This window comes from Populus alba, chromosome 6 (genome assembly GCF_005239225.2).
Source record: "Populus alba chromosome 6, ASM523922v2, whole genome shotgun sequence".
Taxonomy (NCBI): domain Eukaryota; kingdom Viridiplantae; phylum Streptophyta; class Magnoliopsida; order Malpighiales; family Salicaceae; genus Populus; species Populus alba.
The window spans coordinates 25,468,251-25,485,511 of NC_133289.1; the positions used below are offsets into that span (position 1 = coordinate 25,468,251).

Consider the following 17,261-nt stretch of genomic DNA (forward strand, 5'->3'; position numbering starts at 1 on the left):
TATCAGTCAAAAATATATTGTTGAATTTTAATCTTTGTATTTTTTAACCTCCTCCAATAATTTTTTGCCATTTTCTAGGTGCTCTGGTATCCTCTTCTCACTACTATTTTTTTTTGTTTTCCTTCGAATATGTTTTTTTTGCATAATCATTAAGAGTATATTGAAAAGGCCATAAAGCCAATAGCCAAAGCAAAATATAGGGACAAGACAAAAAAGAGAGAACAAAAAAGGAACAGACTTAGAGAACAAAAAAAAATCTACTACAACAAAAACAAAGAGACTACCTAAGATTTCTTATTACACCACGATTTGATGCCATCAGAAGATCTTTAAAGGTCATTTCCTGTATAAGTGAAGTTTGAAACTAGAGTATGCAACCAAAAAGCAACTCGATAAAGGATGGTGGAGAAACAATCAAACAAGCTTCTGGTTACCTCCTTAAAAAAAAATTTGTTCCTAAATACCCTAAGTATAGTACTACTGGAGATTAGTTTCCAAGCTAACCTTTCAAATTTGCCTTGCACCATTCCAGGCCACTGCAAAAACAGCGAGTCTAATGTGCTCGGTAAACAACATTAAATACCCACACCAATCCAAAACATTCATCCAAACACTCCTAGAAAAGTTACAATGTATAAAAAAGATGCTCTGAAAGTTTCGAGTTGCAAAAAGACTGACGAAGCTTGAGTGGAGAGCAAAACATTCCGATTATGGAGAAAAGCTCTTGTACTAACTTTGTCCTGAATTGCCAACCAAAGAAACACCTGGACTTTCGAAGGGGCCCCTTTAATCCAGACGTTGGCTTCAAAGACTATCATTAACAGAAAAGGTACTATCAATTAGGGTGCAACAGGAATTAATTGAGAAGCTTCCGGATATATTTTTGAGATTTTGTTTTTTTGAAAAAAAAGAAGTGACTTTGGGGAAAAACCCAAAAATGGGTTATGATATTAGAAACAATTAGCATTTAACACCCATGAAGATTATGTTAGATAAAAAATTTTAAACAACCATAACCAATTAGTCCAATAATTTTGCTAGATAAAAAAATGCTTTATTTATTTAGTGATTTTATACAACAAGAAGATGATAATATCATAGCTAAGTGGGCATCATGTGGGGAGTTTTTCATAAACCAATCCTTCGACTAATTGAGATCATTAGGTGACAATTTTTGAATGATTATGATTTTCCATAGGCTGAACGCCCGAATCAAAAAAGCTTTCCACTGATGCCTTGTAGAAAATCTCATTGAACCATGACGGGGATGATGAAGCAGATGATATGGTGGTGAAGGTATCGTTCTATCGCTTTCAACTCCGGACTCTTGGTTGTCAATCTCATGATCCAAACCTGACCCTTCAAATGAAGTCTCGTAGTAGTCAATGTCATGATCCAACGCTGGAGTTTGATCGTAGATGCTCCGTTCATATGAATATGCCTCTATCACATGGATCCCACATCGTACCACTTCACTCTTTTTGGACCTCAATATCACATGTAGTTCCAATGCATCATCTCCACAATATTTTTCCATTGCCATCTCACGTTTTGACGCGGGACAACAAATAAAAAGAATTAAAGCAAGAAAAGAAAGAAGCTTTAGAGAAAGAAAGAAGCTAAGAAGAAGAGGAGGAAAGGGGTTGGAGATATGCAAATCTGCATTTTTTCATTAATCATCAAAAGTCCCTTAACATTTAGAAAAGTAGGGTATTTATACTAAAACCCTAACTTGAATAAGCAATTGGGCTTATGGCCCATTAAATAAAATATCCAACATTAATTAAATCAAGCCCAACAAATAAAGCTAAATTAATAAAACTCAACTGAAAGTCCATATAAATTAAACCCAAAAACATAAGTTAAAGCCCAATTTCTCAATGGTTTGGGCTATCCTCCATCGTCTATGATCATGCGCGTGCGTAAATAATATTTCCGGTTCGGTGTCCCCATCAATTCTCCCGGGGTTGGAAGAACTCGACCCCGTCGAGTATAGGTCAAGACAGCTCCGATAATGCTCTCAATGACAAGGATCAAGCTGTTGTGATGCTCCTCTGATAATCCAAGTATAGTCTGAATCTGGTCGTCGAATTCATATACTGGGATTTGCTGAAGTTCACCATCCCTGGTAAAAACAACTTGTGCATTCAAAGTAGCATTAATATGTTCCTTTTGTGCCAAAGATATGGATAATGAGGTAGGGGTATCAAAAGGAGAATCAGGGATGGGTTGTATTTTATAAATACTGAGGTTTTCATGTTCAAAGTAGAGCTAATATCAAAGTTTAATGGCAATTTAATGACATAAGTATTTGATTTCAATCATTTGCAACACTTTGAATGGTTCTAGCACTACTTACTTGCAATTTATGCTCGGTTTCCAAAGGACACCGTTCAGGTCTAATCTGTATCATGAAATAATCTCCAACATTAAGTGCATCATGATACTTAAGTAAATCAGCTCGAAATTTGTATTGTTCATTACTTGCTTGAATTTGTTTCATGATCTCAATATGCAAATTATGAACCCTACATGGTAATGACTCAGCTGACTTAGACATCCTATTGTGAGGGGATATGGGAAGGTGTTCTATCAGTTCCTCAGGTTTGTAACTATGAACACTAAATGATTGAGGGTGTGGAATGAGACAAGCATTGTCTGAAACCTGTGTAGATATGGTATGGACACAATCAAGTAACCTAGGATTATCTTCATCTTCCTCATCACGTGCATGTGGTAAGAAGTCAAGAAGTTCAATATGTTGCTCTAAACTTATGATGTCCTGGACACCAAGCATGTGGGGTGAGGAACCAGATAATTCAGGAGAACTAATATCATGAGACTCTTCTAAGACCATACTTATCTCTATAGGTGATTCCACTGAAGAGTTTCCTAAAACTTCCTCTACCATTAAAGCATACATATCAGACTCTTTCTTAACCTCATTCTCCAGCTCATTGGGACTTATTGTGTTGGGTCCCTCTTCTTGCACATCCTCGTCATCCAGGTCACTAAAATCCTCAAGATTAGGCTCATACACTTCAACACTACAATATTCCTCTTTACATAGATCCTTATATTTTTCGATGACTAAAGGTTTAGAGGTACAATCTAAAGAGATATGACCAAAACCTAGACAATTAGTACACTTAACCATAGAACTCACTTTAGACACTTCATTAACAACTCGTTTGCCTTTATCTTTCTTGTAAGGTTGTGAGTTACTAGGATTAGGTCTGTGGGGTGAAGCAACTAACAAAGAATCACTACTTCTGAATTGGGACCTAATAAGGATACTATAAGAGTCCTGGCGATTTTTCCACTGATTCTTTGTGACCAACTTGTAGTCTTTAGTTAAGGTATAAGCTTGGTCAAGGGTAGATACACCTTGAAATACAACTTCTCTTCTAAGATCATCATTTAAGCCTCTACAAAATCTACGCAAAGTCATGGCTTCATTCTCTCTTATGGCACATCTAATCATGTAATCATTAAACTGCGTTATATACTCATTGATAGACTTGTTCCCTTGTCTTAGATTGTTCCATTGGTCTAAGAGTTTACTCCTATAAGACTGGGGTAGGTACTTTTCCTGAAGTTTTTGTTTCATTTTGATCCAATCAGTTATAGGAGGTTTACCTCTCATCTCTAAACAATCCTCAACATCTCTCCAATAAATTTTGGCTTTATCAATGAGTTTCATCTTAGCAAATCTAACTCTCTTATTATCAGACAAATTATGCCACTCAAAGAATTGATCCATATCACGAATCCACATATCAAATATCCAAGGGTCATGACGACCGTCAAAAGTGGGGGCTTCTATTTTGTAAGGACTCAAGACTCGCTCATCAAAGTCATCGTGTTTAGAGTAACCTAAATGATGGTCATATTGGTGTCGCTCAGAGTGATCTTGTCCATAATGATTATTCATGTGATATTTATTGGTCGTTGAGTGCCTTATTCGAAAACTCTCTTGGGGCTCAATTCTTCTAAACATGTTGATCACCTAAGTTTGCAGTTCCTTTGAAATGATCATCAGAGTATCACTAAAGGTTGAGTCTACAGTAAGTGTAAACTTGAGCTTAGACACTAGATGATCGTGACACAAATGCATGCAATACTAACTTATAAATGGAATTGAGATCACAAATGGTTCTTGCATGTAAAATCACAATACAAAAATAAAGCTAATTTTTTTTTTTATCTTTTTTTTTTTTTTAAACGTGGAGATTAATCAAGAACAAATTACACTAATAAAATTGTAAGCATGTAATACTAGATTTTTTTTTAAGTGTAAATGATTAATCAAACACGATGTCACAAGCGATAACTTATAATTATCAAATAGAACAAGATATTAGCTATCACTAATAAAAGAGGTTGATGAACATAATTAACAATAAAAATGCTAGGTGAGATTTTTTTTTTTTTTTTGGCACAAAAAGAAATATTAATGATAATTTCGAATACTAAGTGCAATACCAAAGAAGTAAAAATCAACAAACCAAAGAGTAGAGTAATTTACCACCGGGATTTAAATTGATCTAGGAGAGACCTCAAATTACGTGTTAGCTGACGTGGCAACAGGGAGATGACGTGGCGCTTTATGCTGACATGGCGTGGCTGCTGATGCTGCTTCAGAGTGATGACGTGGCAGGTGATGTGGTGATGACGTGGCAGGGTGAATTATTTTGTGTGAAGAGCTCTTCTTCCTTGTCTTCTGCAGTTCGTTGCCACTGCTGACGGCGACGCAAGAGAAGTGGATCTGTGATTTTGCTTGGGACCTGCGGTGCGAGGAAAGGGGCTGTGGTGTCACTGTGGACGGGGGCCAGTTGATGCGTGGATCCGATGTTGCTGTTGAAGGCGATGACACTGTGGACGGTGGCAGATGGAGATCTATTGCGTTGCCTTTGCTGTGGTGAACCCGAATAGATGCTGGCTGTGATGGGTGTTGTGGGTAGCGGCATCTGGTGGTTTGTGGCTCTGATTTGGCTGCTGAAGCCGCGGGTCTCTGTCGGTTAAAGGAGGCGCCGCTGAAGACGATTTTGGTGATCTGTCGGTGGCGTAGGGAGCAGCCTCCTGTTGGAGAATCTGTCGCCGTGGGTCTCGGTGTGATCGGCGTTGATGCAAGCTGTAATCGGCGTTGAACAGTGACAATTTGAGTTCGGCGACTGTTTGCTGAGGGAGATGAACAGTGCCTATGAACAGTGTTGATCAGGTTTTTTTTCCTCTCAGCGGCTGCACAGTCGATGAACAGTAACTTTTTTTATGAACAGTAATTTTTTTTTTTTTCCCAGATTGTTCTAGGGTTAAACATAACACATGGATCGATTAATTGTAAGAACAATTAAAAACCGTGCTCTGATACCAAATTTGACGCGGGACAACAAATAAAAAGAATTAAAGCAAGAAAAGAAAGAAGCTTTAGAGAAAGAAAGAAGCTAAGAAGAAGAGGAGGAAAGGGGTTGGAGATATGCAAATCTGCATTTTTTCATTAATCATCAAAAGTCCCTTAACATTTAGAAAAGTAGGGTATTTATACTAAAACCCTAACTTGAATAAGCAATTGGGCTTATGGCCCATTAAATAAAATATCCAACATTAATTAAATCAAGCCCAACAAATAAAGCTAAATTAATAAAACTCAACTGAAAGTCCATATAAATTAAACCCAAAAACATAAGTTAAAGCCCAATTTCTCAATGGTTTGGGCTATCCTCCATCGTCTATGATCATGCGCGTGCGTAAATAATATTTCCGGTTCGGTGTCCCCATCACGTTTACTAATGAATCTTACCCACCTACTACGGAAATAGGGTCTTGCATGAGTAGCTTCGAACAATTGAATATCGTTGCTTTTACTTTTTATAATAGCCTTGAATTCTTGATGCCCACCACCTGAACAAACAGCCCAAATGACCAAGCCTTCGAAAACTAGAGGTATACGAAATGATAATGAACATCCTTCTCCACGGTAGCGGAAACATTTTGGAATCATAGAATAGTCGAGGGGTCTAAGATAATGATAATCGAAGATTCTCTGCATAAATATTGAATTCAAGGAATGCACTCTGATTAATATATATGTATATACACATATATGCATGCTATATATGTGTGTGTGGGTGCCAATTCCATGCAAGAGAGACAGAAATAGTACCTCAAGTAGCCGATCCTCTGCATATTTTGATAAATTACTCTGACCTTGCTTACCGTCAATCTCAATGGAATTGTACAGTGCATTTTGAGACAGATATGGTGGTGCAGGTATTACTCTATCTCTTCCAACTTCAGACTCATGATCCCACTCTGACCCTTCAAATGAATCTGTTTTTTCAACTATCACATGGATCCCACATTCAAACACTTCAGCGTATTCTATCATCTCCAGGAATTTGTGCCGAACTTCCACGAACAGTTCCAATCCCTCATCTCCAGAATATTCTTTCATTGCCATCTCACTTATACTTAAGTATCTCACCCAATTTCTACTGGCAAAATCGCATACCTTTGCTTTAAACAATTGAATACCGTTGCTTTTATTTTTTATACCCAATTTGGCAGTTTCAAAATGACCTAACAGCAAGCATGGACAGGCAACCCCAACGACCAAGCCTTGGAAAACTGGAGGTATATGAAATGATAATGAAGTTCCTTTTCCACGGTAGCTGAACCAATTTGGAATCATAGTGAACTTATCTCTGTGGCTGAATGTATAACAATGATTGAAGAGAATATGATACCCGTAACCACCATAGCACAATGCCTGTATATATATTGATTTCAAGGAATGTTGAATATTTGACATTAATTAATTCATGAATATATAGTATGTGCTTATTTATGTGCAAGAGAGACAGAAGTAGTACCTCAACAAGACTTTTCTTATAAGTATTTGATAACTTGCTCTTGGTAACATGGGAAATAATCCAGCCATGATTACTTAGACCTTCCATGCCTTGAATCTCTATTAAATTCGGACAACAAAACAGATCCAGATTTAGATTTTTTTTTGCTTGGATTTTTAGTCTTACCCATTGCATTGATTGGCAACCAAATGCATCCAAATGTTCTAAATTTGAGGGGAGCTCTGGGATTGATACAAGATTTCCGCATCCGTGAACGGTCAAAAGCCACAGCTTAGAAAGGATGCCGATGCCAGAAGGCAGGCTGAAGAAATTGTTTCCTGATAAATCCAATTCTTCGAGAGAGGATAAACCTCCAAAATCAATGGAATTAGTTGCCCGTTCAGACAAACCATAACCAAGTTTTAGCTTTCCCAATAATCTCCAAATAGTGGAAGTTGGAGTTAGCAGAAAAGCTGGAATCCAAGAAGAATTTCGTGAAGGCCAATATGGTAAGTTCCAGTTCCAGTCCCAGTGTCCGCGCAATGACAACTTCCTCACACACCTCAAATGTTCAACTGAAAAGAGAAATTGCTCGTTGTTAATTCCATCTGCTATAAGCTCAGTCAAGGACTCAATATCACCCATGCACTCCGGCAGCTTCTGAAGTTGTGAACACCCTGAAATATTCAAACTTACAAGAGACTTTGAATGTCCAATACATTGATGTACTTCAACTAAACTTGAGCAACCTTCAAGCAGTAGTTTCTCTAGATTTGAACTGTGCATGTTTGGTGTTTTAACAAGGTTTTTTGAATAACTGAGATCAAGAATCTTTAGCTTGTTGAGAATCTATCAGGACAATGAGGAAAATAATAAAAAAAAATCATCAAAAGTTGTAACTTGTAAATATAAATTACATAACAGACAAAGTTTTGGACATTTTGATATGTTCCGCACCTTTTTTTCCTTCCATAGTTCTCTGATGTTACTGTACCGCAGATCAATAACAACTAGGTAGTCTAGTGTAAAATCAGATGGCAAAAATTCCAAAGGACATTCAAGCCAACAAATCCACGTCAACACTTTAGAAAGCCGTTCAAAAGACCCGGTGAGTTCTACGCCATTGATTTGGAGTAATTTTAACAATTTCATTTTTGTAAATGATCCAGTGCTTAGTGATTTGTCTTCTGATCTTCTCACATCCAGTGTAAGGCCCTTTACAACTTCTGTTCCCTAAAAAAGAAAAAAAAATCAATAGAACTTTAATATGATTGTTTGTAATAAGTTTGACAATAAAGATACAAATGAATGTGCTTTTCTGTATGCATTGAGTGCTTACCATCTGCATCTTGAGTACTATCCACGCATCCTCTTGACTCCAAATTCTGCTCCTTTGCGCAGGATTTTCAGGTGACTCTTCCTTAACGATCTCCCTTCCCATCCCTCGTAATAGACCATGCATGCCTATCGTTCCAGAATCATCAACTTTAATCAGAGACCGTTCAATGAGAGTTCCAAAATCATCTTCTGGATTGTAACCATAACATCCTTCTAGCACTTTTGCTACGTATTCTTTCTTTCTACCAATAAAGAAGCATGCAATATCAAGAAATGTATTCTTTAGTGTAGATTCATCCAGTGTGTCAAAACTTATTCTAAGTTTTTTCTGAATTTCACTATTTGGAAATTTTCTTAATTTGTCAATTACAGATTCCCATCTAGCTTGGTTTTTCCCATACAAACAAGAACCTAAAACCTTAAGAGCTAAAGGAAGTCCTCCACAGTATTCAACTACATCATTCGAAAGCTCAACATAATCTTTTGCTGGCTTGGTGTCCCTAAACGCATGCCTACAGAAAAGCTGAAGGGAGTTATCCCGGTTAAATTCTTGAACCTGGTATCTTTGATCAGCTTCAAGAAGTAAGCTTTCATCTGTAGTTGTAATTATTACCCTACTTCCAGGGCCTAACCAGCTTGGCTCTCCCATCAAATCAAGTAGTTGGTCTGGACGAGCCACATCGTCAACAACAACAAGAACTCTTTTGTGCGGAAGTCGTTCTTTGATCAGAACCTTTCCTCTATCAACATTATTGATCTTCTCAGTATTTTGTCTTAAAATATCATGAAGAAGTTGTTGCTGTAAAAGAACCATATCCTTAGATTCTGATTTTTCTTTGACATTCAAAAGAAAAGAGCTTCCCTCGAATTCATCGCAGAGTTTATTAAATACTTCTTTTGCTATAGTCGTCTTTCCTATTCCGGGCATCCCATGTATGCCCACAATGCAAACCTTCTCTGTTCCATTACTTACGAAGTCTCTGATTTCGTTGACAAGGGGATCAATACCTACTGGGTGAGTACCAACATTCATGTCCTTGGGATACAATTTATTCCACACTTCCTTGATAATATGTTGGATAAATTTTGCTTCATGCCTGTTCATAGACAAAAGCAAGTTAATAGCGAGAGAATTAAGTATGTTCAAAAAGTATTTTATTGTTTCACATTGTAAAATATATAATGTATAATGACTCCATATATAAATGTGTGGAATTGAATCTTATAGAGAAAAGGCCTACCCATTTGCCATATCTTTGAGATTCCATCCAGATAGATTTCCTGCCTCTTCAAGAGCTTCTCTCCACTCCTTCACCTTCTCTTCAGAATGTTCTTCATGTTTAACAAATGCTTCTGCAAAACTGCCAGTCTGTTTTCTCACATCTGAAGGATCGATGTCATAGAATATAGGAAGAGCAATCTGACTAGTTTTCCTATATTTGCACTTCAGAATCTCCACAAGTTCATCAAGACACCATCTAGAAGAAGCATATCCTTTTGAGAAGACCACTATACATATCTTTGATTCTTGAATTGCCTCGAGGAGATGGTGGGAGATTTCTTCTCCTCTAGGAAGTTCATCATCATCTCGAAAAGTGTGGATTCCTGCTTGGACTAAGGCAGTATATAGATGATCTGTAAATGTCTTGCGAGTATCTTCTCCTCTAAAACTCAAAAAGACATCATAGGCCTCTTGTGGTCTAGATCGAGAAGAATCTGGCTCTGTCATGGCAGCTGCAGAAATTAAGGCACGATTAATTGGCAATGTAGCGATTGCAGGAGGTATCTGCTATCTTGCAATTATAACTAGTAAGGGATACATGTGAAGTGATCATCTAAGACAATACAAATATATGAATGTGCTGAGTAGGAATTTCAACGCAATTACTATTAGAGAGTAAGGTAAGAAAATCATTCATTCATTAAGTTCCACCTAATACTTCAAGTTTAAGAACCAGAGAGCATAAAACAATAGCATTTAAAAAGCTTATTGAGGTCAGCTTTTCTTCTCCTTCGCGAGGATGAATCATTTTCTTCATCTTTGGATTGTTTGCGTTTTTCTTTCGGCATTCTAAAATGGAATGATCTTGTTCTAGAAGACATGCAAGGAATTAACTCAATAAACTCATCAATGATGTCTATCTGAACATAAAGCTTTCAAATTATTGTTATGAGTAAAGACATGAAATTAAAACAAGAAAGAAGCAAAGAAGAGGTAGAGCTATACCTCTACATAGCAAAGGGTTGGTTGGATTCCACACAAGCTATGAAATTGCAGCAATCTGGGAGAGAGGTTAGCTGATTAATTAATACTGCTTCCAGCTAGGTGCCTTTGTTTGACGTCTCAGAACTGAAAGGCTATTCCTGGGACGATACTTTATTCCAACTACCCAAACACGGTTATCAATTTTTGTTATAGTTTCCAACAAGCAAAGAAGAGTTACCAGCAAGAACATGAGGACATAAGAGCCAATGCAACAATTATTTTCCCTGGCAATCTTCTTAGTGTTAATGTTGCTGTCATGCAACAATTAATATTACTGTAAAGACTAAAACAAGGGAAATTCCTTTTGTAAATGACAAGGAATTGAACGTTAAATAGTGAATTGAACAAAAATGGTTATTAATTTCCAAGTCAGTCCGTGAATTTACTTGTAGTTTCAAAGAAGCAAAGAAGAGTTACAAGCAAAAAACATGGCAGCATAAAATCCCATGTTTTCAAAACAATCAGTAGCAACTACACGCCTGCATGCAATCAGTAGCAACAATCGCAAAGGTTACCTCAATTCTATGGTGTTTGAGTTGTTCGGATTCCACGAACCTGGTGACTGTAAAGATCAACTTGCAGCAATCAGAAAGGTTAGCTGAAGAGTAAAGAAACGAGGACTGAAGGCAATATTGTTTCGGGTATCATATATAGGAATAGGAGCTTGGAAATTTCTTTAGCAGCGTGTGATCAAGGTAATTTCCCGGTTGTTGCTGATTGATTATAGTTGTTGCTTTAGCGCGCATCTAATATAGACTCGAGGATTAAATTTTGAAATATATTTTTTATATTTTAAAATTATTATAATTAGTTAATATTAAAAATAATTTTTAAAATATAAAAAATTATTTTAATATATTTTTAATAAAAAAAATTTAAAAACACTCACTATCATATTTTTAAATATCTTTCCTAAAACTAAATTAAGTACACTCTAACCCTTTCCAAGTTTTAGCCAGACACGTACTGTACATCCCCTTTGGACGAATAATGAGTGGTTGAAGCCTATTTTGTAAGTTATTAGACTTAGACTTCGATGGATGATGATGGTACATACAAAGACTAGCTTGCAAGTGTTTTGGCAACATCACAGTCACAACAAGAATTCACAGTTTTACCGACGGAAATATTCCGTCGGTCTGTGATTGATAGTATGTCGATAAAATATTTATCGACTACATTACCGACGGAATACGTCCGTCGGCTTACCTTTCGTCGGTGATTCCCCATTCCGTCGCTATATCGGTCGGCAAAACAAAAAAACCATTTACCGACGGTTTTACAGACGGAATTTGCGCGCCAAAAAAAAAATTTCCCGCTTCAATAATACCGACGGATTGTTAGTCCGTCGGTAATTTAGTCGGTGAATTGTTGACATACCAACAAAATATACCGTCTGTGAATTTGTCGGTAATATATCATACCAACGGAATGAATCCGTCGGTAAATCTGTTGGTGAGTCATGAAAACACCGACCGGATTTATACGTCTGGAAATTTGTCGGTGATGGTCGCGACTACTATCTAATGCCGACAGATTTATTCCGTCGGTAAATCCCTTTGTAATTGTTTTTTTTCTAATTTTTTTTATAATTATTTATAATACATAATATAAAATGATATAAATTAATGGTAATAAAAACCAATTATGCAAATAAAATTTATATTAAGCATCAAAAACAAAAAAATGTAAGATAAATAATATTCATTACAAAATGAAATTGTTCAAAAAAAACATTAAATGAAATTTTAAATGTAAATAATGTTTATCAAAAATTAATATAAAGGAGGTTGAGGAGGATCAGGAGGAGGAGGCTGACTATTATGCGGCCAACTTGGATTGGGTGCACATGTTTCACCTTGTGACATGTTTATGACCATTTGACGAAGCTCTTCATAGGCCGCTCTTTGTTGCGCAGATTCTGTTGTGTATTGTTCTTTGAGTTGTGTGTACGCCTCTGATATTTGGTTGCACCTTTGCTGCAAGGCCATGTACTCCTTAGATTGGGAGCTCGATACTGATTGGGAGCTCCCGACGGTTGAAGCAGTACGGGTCGTCCGCAAGTTGTCGGCCCTAGTGTTGGAGAGCCCGTAAACCCGATTCTTATCGGGTCCACCTGACGATCCAACCTCCATCCATAAATCCGAGTCAAATTCCGGATGGGTTGAAGGATCGTCCCCGTATGTCTCCCTCAACCGATTATTATAGGTCTCCTGAAAATAAAAAAAAGTAATAATCATATTCAATTCGATAAACATAATAATAACTTACAAAATAAAATGGATGAATAAACATACCATAAAATGTTGGGCGCTGCTGTCAACAAACTGTTGCACCCCCTTTTGGCGGTCTTGACTCCGCACGTGCGTCTCGACAAACAGCTCCATAGGGCTCGGCTCACGTCCAAGAGACGTAGCCTGTAATGAAAAAAATTTATTAACAACAAATTAATTGAACGATATATTTCATTTAAATTAATCTTACCATCCGTTTTGCATGTGCAGCAAACGGAACGGAGCTGTCGGTGTGCGTTGTCACCAAGCCATGAATGGGCTGATTTCGGTTGCCAGCACCGGACTGTGAGCGTCGTGTGAACCGCTCAGACGTCACGTGCTCAAGATAGTGCGGCCATATATCCTCCGGGATGTATATCGGTTTGAAATCCCTCCAAACCGCAACATCGTTCTAGCCTTGGAACCCCCTATCCCTCACAGTTTTTTTTGCCTTTTTTTGGGCTTCATATCAAAAATCACGCAACCTACTTAACGCAATAAAAAATTACATTTCGAAACATAAATTTTTTTTGTAAAAAAAAGTTGTATTGTTTTCGATGTTACCTAGTTGCCACGTGATTTTCCCACACCCTCCTCACAACACTGTTATGTTCGTCGTTCCAGCAGAATCGATTCTGTGTATGAAAAATAATTTTTAAAAATTTTAATAATTTATTTACAATTATATTAAGAATTTATTAGAAATAAGCTGAAAATTATATATTAACACGAACCTCAAATCTAGAAAACCATGCATTGATTTGAGGCATCCATTCAGGATGCCTGGATATCTGACTCCATTGAAACAATGGAATCTCCATCGACGCTTTAAACGCCGATGATATTACTCGGGTGGCCTCAATGTTTGTGAACCTGAAAAGAATTGAAATTAATTAAATAGTGACTTTATAAATTTGTTTTTTTAAAAAAAAAAAAATTAAAACCTTAACAAACTTACATTGAAAGATCGTCCTTCCATTGTGCCTCGTACTTGCGGGTCCATCGATTCCGCTACGAAGGCATGCCGCTTCTGCGATGTGAAACATCGCTGGAAGAGGCAGCATCAACCGACGGCGTAAGTGGTGTAGGTGCCTCTTCTTGAGAGACACCTAAGGAAATGTCTTCGTCGCTGCTAGATGAACTAGGTGCGACCGTACGTGAAGCTCTGGTTTTCATTCTCTGCATTATCTAACCAATTTTATATAAATAATTATATAATGCAATTGAAATGTAAAAAAAAATTCGGCAGCACCTTCCCTATACTTGGATACTACCCAAATCCACAAACCTGCAAATATTAACAATATCCACAACCAATTGACCCAATCTATACTAATTATTCCAACACATTCAATTACTAATCCTAATGTAAATTCTACATTAACAATATTAATTCAACAAATTATTAAATATTCATTATGGCAATACAACAATAAAATTTATTCAATAAATTAAAAAAAAATATAAACTAACTATTAAAAACATATGCAATTACTAATTATTCCAACAAATGCAATTACTAATTCTAAGGTAAATTCAACATTAACAATAATAATTTAACAAATTAATCAACAATTATATATGGCAATACAACAATAAATTATATTCAATAAATTAAAAAAAAAATATTAACTAACAATTACTAATTATTCTAACATAGTCAATTACTAATTCTAAATTAAATTCAATTTTAACAACAATTATCTAATAAATTATCTAATATCAATTATGACAACACAACAATAAAAAATATTCAAAATATTCAAAAAAAAAAATACATCAAGAAAAGGAACGAAATATACATACCTTAATATGATGAAAACTTTACCTACATTACAAAAAAATACACCAAAACAACAAAATAACAAAAATAAAAACAATTAAAACTAAAATAAAAGAAAATAAACTAAAATTAAAAAAATCACATACCTTTTAATATGATGAAAACAACAACTAATCTTGCTAGAGATTGAAGGTGAGAGCCTTGAAAGATTGAGAGCAAAAAAATCAAATGTGGAGGGCAGCGGAGGAGAAGAAAAACGGAGGAGAAGAAAAAATGAGGCGAAGCGGCAGAGCTGGAAGTTATATGGCAGATTTACCGACGGTTTTACCGACGGCTATTAAAAAATATTATTAATTTTTTAAATCCGTCGGTAACAGGTAAAAAATCCATTGGTAACTTTTGAATTTCGCACTGAATTTTTTAATTACCCTCCAAATTTTTCGCGGTCCGTCGGTAATATGACACGGTCAGAGGTGCATTCAATTCGCACCCTTTGGAATTCGCGCATTCCGTTGGTATTTTTGTCGGTAAAATTTGCCCACCGACAACTTACCGACGGACACATTCCGTCGGTATATACGTTGCTAAATTCGTCGATATTAACGTCGGTGATTGTGGCATTTCTGTGTAATTATTTTCGAACTCTCTGTGAGATGCCGACAGACAACAGTCCGTCAGTGAAGACGTCGGTGATTGTGGCATTTCTGTGTAATTATTTTTGAACTCTCTGTGGGATGCCGACGGACAGTTGTCTATCGGTGAAGACGTCGGTATAAACGTCGGTGATTGTGACATTTCGGTGTAATTATTTTCCAACTCTCTATGAGATGCCGACGGACTACAAGCCGTCGGTGACGACGTCGGTGATTGTGGCATTTCTGTGTAATTATTTTCCAACTCTCTGTGAGATGCCGACAGAAAGTGGTCCGTCGGTATGGACGTCGGTGATTTTCAATGTACATTAGGTGTTGTGTTTGTATTTTCTGTTTACCTTCCTGCAAAAAATTCAATGACAAACTGTCCATCGTATAAAACAATAGCAACAGTGCTTAAACGATAAATATATATTTCATGTTTCAAAATATATCATCCATAATGTAAATTACATTAAGAAAAGGGTTTTAAACAGAATTAGTCAGAATTATCTTCTTCTTCTTCTTCTTCTTCTTCGTCGTCAATTGAATAGCCATCACCTTCATCGCAATCTTCAATATGGATATCATCTTCTTCATCGACATTTGCTTGTCCGCTAGAGCTCAAAACAACGTTCAACTCCTCTACGTCAACATCAACAAGACTCTCATCGGAAACACAAAAATTTGAATTTTCTTCCAATTCAATCGAAGGAGCAACTCGATATGGTTCAACCAACTCACTAACTTGAAAGACTTCATCCCGCACACTTGTTTCTTCGTTCTCATCCTGAACAACCTCGACACGACCCCGTGGTTTCGTTTTTAAAACGAATAACCAATCAACTCTTGATCGATCCTTTCTAAATGAAGGGGTGTATGTGTAATAAACTTGTTAACATTGCTTTGCGAAAACAAAGACATCGTTTATGTTGCAGTGTCTAGCTTTTAAGTTGATTTCGACTAGACCATGGTGCGTATCAACTTTGATTCCTCTGTCCGTCGTGTCATACCAATAGCATTTGAATAAAAACACTGTATTCTGCTCGCTATGATATTGTAGTTCGACGACCTCTTCTAATCTACCATAGTAGTCAACTTCTAACTCACTACTTGTGGATTCTTTAACAAAAACACCGCAGTTGTATGTCTTTCTTCCTTGCCCGTATTCTTTAGTATGGAAAACATATCCATTGACAAAATACCCGTTGTAGCACTAACTTTTCTTTCAGGCCCGAGGCTTAGTGAAGACAATGACTTAGACGCACTTCTTCCCATTTGATAAACCTTGTATACATGTAATGTACATCAATAAACGGTAAATGAACGATAATCTCGTAATGGCATGCATACGTACAGTAATTTTGCAAGTTAGAATGAGTTTGTGATAGTGCTTAATGTGTTCTGAACCATGTGGTAAATTGTTCATCTTGTAATTAAAAGATCTGGGAGTCAGTTAGCTGCGAGTTATTGGAGAGCAAATATTGTCGATGTTGCCTGCAAGTGATAATGAGTGTATGATTTAACAATATATAATTACCAATATTTTATTGACAAAGTTTAATTAGTATTACACATATATAAACTTACTTAATAAATGGTCTCAGCTCATCACAGTTAAATAGAACATAGTTGTGTGCTTGTTTGAATTCTATTTCCGACAAATATCTTCCTCGTACGACATTTTTAGGTGTGGGTTGTCCAGTTTTGGAGAATATTGACAGGTTCCCACTGGAAGGCACTTCACCGCCATCGTCATGCCGTGGAACGCGATTGATTCTTGTTCTCATATGAGGTTCGAAATAGTACAAGATAAATGTTGATATCTCTTCAACAATATAAGCCTCACATATCGAAGCCTCAACATGAGCTTTGTTCTTAACCTTTTTCTTGAGATTAAACAAGTACCTGCATTGAATTACAATTCAAGTATTTCCAATTAAGAAAAACATAGAAAAAAGTTTTAGATATGAATTCCATTGCAACTGTAATATCTCACCGTTCGAATGGGTACATCCATTTATACTAGACCGGTCCTCCAGCTTTTGCCTCGAATGGTAGATGTATAGGGAGATGCTCCATTGAGTCAAAAAATGAAGGAGGGAATATCATCTCAAG

At 36.6% G+C, this 17,261-nt stretch overlaps 1 protein-coding gene across 1 annotated transcript; it reads right to left on the reverse strand.

Annotated features, from left to right (window-relative positions):
* Window positions 1–1,147: 1,147 nt before the first annotated feature.
* On the reverse strand, window positions 1,148–13,913 carry LOC118055733 (TMV resistance protein N). Its single transcript, XM_073409897.1, has 9 exons — window positions 13,754–13,913; window positions 10,971–11,053; window positions 10,181–10,331; window positions 9,431–9,923; window positions 8,191–9,286; window positions 7,809–8,084; window positions 7,038–7,700; window positions 5,789–6,769; window positions 1,148–1,555 (listed from the first exon to the last, which is right to left on the reverse strand). Exons 1-9 carry the CDS (start codon window positions 13,911–13,913, stop codon window positions 1,148–1,150), a joined length of 4,311 nt encoding a protein of 1,436 aa, XP_073265998.1.
* Window positions 13,914–17,261: the final 3,348 nt, after the last annotated feature.